Source organism: Exserohilum turcica, assembly GCF_000359705.1.
Source record: "Exserohilum turcica Et28A unplaced genomic scaffold SETTUscaffold_12, whole genome shotgun sequence".
Lineage (NCBI taxonomy): Eukaryota > Fungi > Ascomycota > Dothideomycetes > Pleosporales > Pleosporaceae > Exserohilum > Exserohilum turcicum.
Window position 1 is genome coordinate 700,643 of NW_007359937.1, and position 6,484 is coordinate 707,126.

A 6,484-nucleotide genomic window follows, 5' to 3' on the forward strand; every position below is an offset into this window, starting at 1 on the left:
CGTAGAGGCTTCCTCAGCCATCTCAATTTCTAGATTATTATCCATTAGTCGCTTGCTTGTGCCTCTAAGGTCCTTTAAGGCTAGTCTTTTTTTGTTATTTTTATTGTTTTAATATGTCTATGTTTCTTGCTAAATTTAAGCTTTAATAAGCTCCTGCGTTCCTATTAGCCCCTCTAGTCTTGGCATTAGAGCCTAAGCTCTGTGAGAAAATTCTTATAGGCGTGAGATAACAAAGGAAGGCCTCCTTCTTCTCCCTACTACGCGCTAGCGCCTTAGCTGCAGGTGTTAAAAGTGCTGTTAGTCGATTCCTCGTGGTCGGTTCTCCTAGATAGCGTGCTTTCCTAGCGGTTTCTAGAAAACTCGAAGTTGGTGTTGTAAATAGTGCTCTCTAGGTTTATTTATAGTAGCGGCGCATTAATGTTAACAATACAATACTAAACTTTTTCGTAGCTACTCTATACAAAAGTCGTTCTTTAGGATCTTACGCATTAACTACTATAAGCGCTTTCTCAATTAGAGTCATGGTGGTGGAGTTATCACGCGTTGAAGTGGGTGGGTCTGTTTTAGGAAGGTGCAGATGGTGTTGCATCCGCTGAACAGTTGCACGCACTGACCACCTACAGTACTGCTGCCAAAAATGTTGCTAAAGTCCCACAACTGGTTCGACGATGTTATCGCCAGCGCGGAGAAACTGCCGGGATGCACACCGCTCACCTTAAGTCGACTCTTTGAGTGTGCAGTCTTGATCTTTGCTATCTTGGCTTTCTTTCTAGCCTACCGAGCTATGTAGAAATCTATGCTATCGCGAACAAACAAGGGGATATTAGAGAATAGGCGATGAACGGCACTAACAAAACGAGCGATAGTATGGTTAATAACACGCTTTTCGGCGTTGGAGGGTGATATACTAGAAGAACAAGAGCTAACGTGGTTCATAAGCGAGTCGGCCACCCAAGCGAGTCGGCCACTTTGTACCGGCGCGTCGACGTTAACACTATAACGCGCTATGTCTCAACCACACAATCATTTGTTAATCTATTCTAAATCTAATCTTCAACTTGCTCTTTTTAACATCCAATCGCAACGTGTTTAAAGCCAAAGACGTGCTACTTCTATCTATAACGTGCCTTGAACTACTCTCTAAGACCAACGCGCTAGAAAGCGCTTTCAACGCAACTGCGAACTAAATTTAAAGCGCCTAAATAAGCTAGAAGAGGAGGCTATTGTTAGGCGTATTCTTGAAGAGTCTACGCGAGGATTTGCCCCTATAAAGGCTAAGGTTCGAGCAATAGCTAATAAACTGTTAGAGGAGCGTGGTGGCAACCCTGTTGGCAAGAACTAGGTTGACAACTTTGTTAAGCGGACTCCTGAGCTCCGTACGCGCTAGAGCCGTCCTTATAATCACTAGCGAGCCGCCTGCGAGGATCCAGTGGCTATCTAGCGCTGGTTTGACTTAGTCCAGGCGACAAAGCAGAAGTAGGGTATTGTAGACGATAATATCTACAACTTTAACGAAACTAGCTTTATAATAGGCAAGATTTTATCACAGTTAGTTATCACAGGCTTAGAAGGATATAGGAAAAAGAAGCAGGTACAGCTAGGCAACCGTGAGTGGGTTACTGTGATCTAAGGCGTGGGCGCGTTGGGTCGCCAAATACCACCCTTTGTTGTCTTTGCGGGCAAGGTGCTTATCAACGTCTAGTTTAAGGATTTGCCTGCCAACTAGGTTCTTGAAGTCAGTCCTAATAGCTAGACGAATAATCAGCATGGTCTTGCCTAGTTAGAGCACTTTGATACCCATACAAAGAGGCATACTGTAGGTGGGTATCAACTGCTTATTATTAACGGCCATGAGAGCCACTGCTCTATTGATTTTTAAGAGCTTTGCAAGGAGAAGAATATTATTTTTCTCTGCATGCCTCCACACTCGTCTCACCTGTTGCAGCCCCTTGACGTCGCCTGCTTCTCGCCGTTGAAGCGTAAGTATGGCGACGCTGTTTCAGGCTTAGCACGTAACCGCACCTACTATATTAGCAAGAAGACCTTCCTACCAGTCTTTAAGGCTGCTTTTGAGCAGTCTATCACGAAGGAGAATATCCAAGCTAGCTTCAGAGGCGCTGGACTAGTCCCACACGACCCACAGGCTGTGCTATCTAAGCTTGATGTGGTGGTGCAGACGCTAGTACAATCACCGCGATAGGTAGCCGCCTAGGAGGCGCAGACACCACGCAACGCGCGCGAGGTTGAGGCTTAAAGTACTCTTATTTAACAGAGAGTAAGAAACCGCCCTAGGTCTTCTGCAAATTCTCTTGACGAGAAGGTTGTATAGCTAAGTAAAGGGGCTTAGCAAATAGCACATAAGATAACGCTTATGAGGGAGGAAGTAGCTGCTCTTCAAGAGGCTCTAGACACAGCAAATAAGCGTAAGAACCGCAAGCGGCGATACGTACGGACAGAAGAGACTCTTACTATAGGCGAAGTACAAGAAGTATTAGCTGAACAGGCGGGTAGTAGTCGTGGTGATAGTGAGAGTGCGTCGAAGAGGGTGCGAGGAGAGCGGCGGTGCGGGCGTTGTAAGCAGACTGGACACAACGCTCGTACCTGCGTAGTTAAGATAGATAGTGCAAGTGATAGTAGTAATTCTAATAATTAATTTAGTATATTGCAATAGTTTATTGACTGTGATAAAAGACTGTGATAACGTGTTGAAGTTGACGCGACGGTACAAAGTGGCCGACTCGCTTGGGTGGCCGACTCGCTTATGAACCACGTTATAGAATAGATACGTATCATGTTTATCTATTTTTAAGTACGTTACACGCAACCCGAGCATCCGGAAGAAAAGGTGTCCCGCCACACCGTGCGTCCTAGCACGCAGGGATTGACATTACTCCGGAAAGCGATCGTGCAGGACTGGCCAAAGAATCGCGATATAGTAGCTGCGACTTCAAAGACTCGTGTAGAAGTGACATAGGACGACCAAATAGTAAAATTATCTCGTTGCAGAGTGATTCTCGTTACATAGTGGGGGATGTTGCTTAACGCGTAAGGATGGGCGACAAGGCGCTTGGCGGTGCACGGTCTTTATCTCACCATACAAGAGGTGATTGGCTCGCGGCAAACTAGGCTAGACTGGTCAACGATGGCCAATTATCTTGTTAACTTGATGTTCATCAGCGAGCCCTAACTAAGTGGTTGTGATCACAGCTATATGGCTAAGTTAGCGGGGAAAGCTGGTGAGATCGTGTCCAGCGTTACCTCTCGCTCCCAGTTACGCCTTTTAGTAGGAACATTATTAAGAGTATGTTCGTCAGATATAAAATTATAGTCTTTCCAGCTAGACGCGCACATTTGCGCAAGTATAGTTTTAGTTAATGTGTATATAAATCATACGTTTTGTCAAACATTCATCAATCCTAATTTAGTATCTTCAGTAGTATAGAGGTCAGTATTTCCGCTTGTCAAGCGATTGACAGATCGCGGGAGACCGGGGTTCGATTCCCCGCTGGAGAGATTTAGTACGCTTTTTTTTCCACTCAGTGGACGTTCAGTCGCTCTCTAGAAACTATTATAGATACACTTAATTCAAGCGAGGGTGTTCTTTTTTGCTAGCTATCTGAACAAGTGAGAGGCAGCCTTTTATAATTAATAAGTACCAGCTTAATTAATGCTACTTTAGTAGAGCTAAATACAAGCCTTCTTTATACTACGTGTAACCCACTATGGGTTATCTCTAGAGCGCTTCTGTGGAATAGCAGGGAGTTGTTTTTCCTTCACGGTATGATCGACAGTTCCAAATGGGCTGTTGAGTTGTTGAGCATCGATAAGTTTCTAAACTGTAGTAGGAAACCCACTTAGGCATAAAGTCTTTGATGTTATACTATGGATTGATATCGTGATTGTCTCCTCTAGAGTTTCTACCTGGAAACTGACATAACGCTTAAAAGGTGGTAGGCTTTTTGGTATATACCCGTTGTGAACACAACTCACTAGACTACCTTAGATCAAGAACCATGACTTAGTATCAAGTAAGCGATTGTACAAATAGCGGAGACCATCTGACGGGATATCTATTCAGCAGAATATAAATCCATTGCAGTTATAACCAGCGTCCCTAAGTGTCGGCAGATCATCCAACTCGAAGTAAAACATGAACGCTATCATAGAGTCGAAAATGCTAGATATTAGTAGCCTCTCTTCAACGATAGTTTGCTCTACCTTAGTTTTCAGTTCTAGTATTACAACCGTATCATCAAGACTAGGTTCAGGGCCAGCAAGTCTAACATTAAGACGATGAAAGCGTTGCCATACACATAGTAACACTGAATTTAAAAATTACTTCCATGCGTCTTCCCCGTCAAGGTTACGCATAAAACTTTTAAATAACCGTATGTAAAAGCGTGATATCGTTAGAGACTTGCTAACTATAGCAGGTAATAAAGTTCCTGTTCCTAACGAAAGCGCAAAGTCTAGTTGTAGTTTATTCGGCCATAAAAATTGCATTTCCCATTGCGCAATGCTTGCTAGATTATTATGTTGCAGTCCGCCGTCCTGAAAAGCTCCTAGTAACTATACGACTTAGGGTTTAAAGAACCTAGTACGGTAAGTAAAGCAATAGGACTAAGCACCAGAGCTGCTTTATTTACCACGGCGCTACAGAGGTACAGCATGCAGTAGAAGGGTTAGTCAATCGTAATAAGAAACTAACGAACATACTTACGCATCGCTTACAGTAATGTCACTCTCAGCTCTATAAGCTCGGATAACATCATATCCTATCCAAGTTAATAACGGTTTTATCGCGTACTTGTACGACAAACCTATATTATTAGATCTCTTTCCACCATTATAGTTTGTGAATAGCCAAGGCAAGGAGTCTTTGACTGTTGTTGTTGTGACAGCAACCTTGGTATCGTTCCTTAGTAGATTAAACATCTAGAGCGGCGAGTTAAGAGCTTTCCTAAAAGCATCCTAAATCGCTGCTAAACTATATTAACCATCTTAAATATAGCCTATAAATAACTAGAGGGCTCTCGTAACTAGTGCTTTCCGCCTTTCAAACGTCTTGCTTGCCACGTCTTTAAATTTTTCTAACAATTCAGATGCGCTCCATTGTAGCAAGAACATGCCAATTACTATAAGTCCACCTATGTAAGTAAGTAAGTAAAAATTATTAGTTAAAGCGTAATGCATGCCGTTACCTGCTAATGTACAGCAAACAGAATCGAAATAGTCTTTTACTAAACAACACAATAGGGCGAGTAGCAAATCAAGGTGCTTAAGAAAAGCTAGCGGAATAACGCCTCTTACACCCCCGCCATCTACACTAAGGATTCGTATTCCTGCAGTAGGAGGTATAAAGTGGAATATTGAGTAGCGGTAGTTAACCCCGCATAGGATGCACTCGGGAATCTCGTAGGTATTTTTGTCAATATGCGAGCGTATCCCTAAAGCCCTAATACAAGGATCGCAGAGAGCATGTCCGCAAGGTAAGACTTTTTCAGGCATCCGCATAAAACAACTAAAGCAGGATCGACGGCTTCTGAATTCAACTAAATGAGCATGATGAAGTGTAAAAGTTTTCCGATGGTATTCTCGAGAGGTTAGGCCATTAACTGCATAGTCAGCGAACATGGCACAAAACTCGTTAAGTATTGCAGTCAAAAACTTTGTCTGGATACCCGGGAAGAGAGTATATGAAGATATTGCGGCACGGCAGGGTGCAGAGTAGATCTTATTGAAAAGACATTCTGGCGTAAAGCCTACTCCTGTTAGCGATCGAAAGATATGGGGAATGAGTTGCTTACTATGTGCACCGGGAGGGTAGCTAGCGAGCAGCAGAGCGGATGCTATCAGAGGTGCTGCAAAATGCCACAGCCAAGCTTGAGAGGGCATTTGATTTAGAAAATCCTCTATACAAGGTTGCAGGAGATCACACGAAAATCCAATGGGCCTAGTCGCGTCGACAAGGCTGAACGGCGTTGGGGATTCACTGCAAAGCCAGCGCAAAATTCCCAGGGATATGTTATGAAAGTGTGAGAAGCTAAATTGCAGATGAGAGCTGGCTCGTTCGCTCATCGCAGTTTGAGATAGTGCTATTAAACGTCGCTTTAACGCTTGTGCACGAACAGCAGTGGGCTTCGAAGACTGTAACCCTAGGGCATTGATCTCGCCTAGACGCTGCTTCGTGTCATGTTGCGCATTCGAATAGTCTTTTTTGCCTTCTAGAGCGGCAATCACAAGGTTTGTAGCTTTGTTGGCAGCTAACTAGCCCCACCACAACACATCACCAACTTCGAGTTTTTCAGAATAGGTGTAATTTTAGTCTATTATATACAAAGAAACCCTAAGAAATTAATTGCAACCACTGCTAAAACGTGCAACCTGCGCGCTGTGCTGCTAGAAGCCTTTAAAGTAGACCTTATTAGACACATCGCATTCTAATTATAAAACACATAGACCACGTAGATTACTAAGTAAAATG

General features: G+C 43.5%; 1 protein-coding gene and 1 non-coding gene across 2 annotated transcripts; one reads left to right on the plus strand and one right to left on the minus strand.

The window, feature by feature from the left end:
• Window positions 1–3,427: 3,427 nt before the first annotated feature.
• On the plus strand, window positions 3,428–3,513 carry SETTUDRAFT_t102. The gene has a single exon. It is a non-coding gene; the product is annotated as a tRNA-Asp (tRNA).
• A 1,509-nt stretch (window positions 3,514–5,022) lies between these two features.
• Window positions 5,023–5,895, minus strand: SETTUDRAFT_37330 (uncharacterized protein; the record flags this gene model as incomplete). Its single annotated transcript, XM_008024271.1, has 3 exons — window positions 5,023–5,147; window positions 5,202–5,768; window positions 5,808–5,895. The coding sequence occupies 3 exons, from the start codon at window positions 5,893–5,895 to the stop codon at window positions 5,023–5,025; spliced, it is 780 nt and encodes a 259-aa protein (XP_008022462.1).
• Window positions 5,896–6,484: the final 589 nt, after the last annotated feature.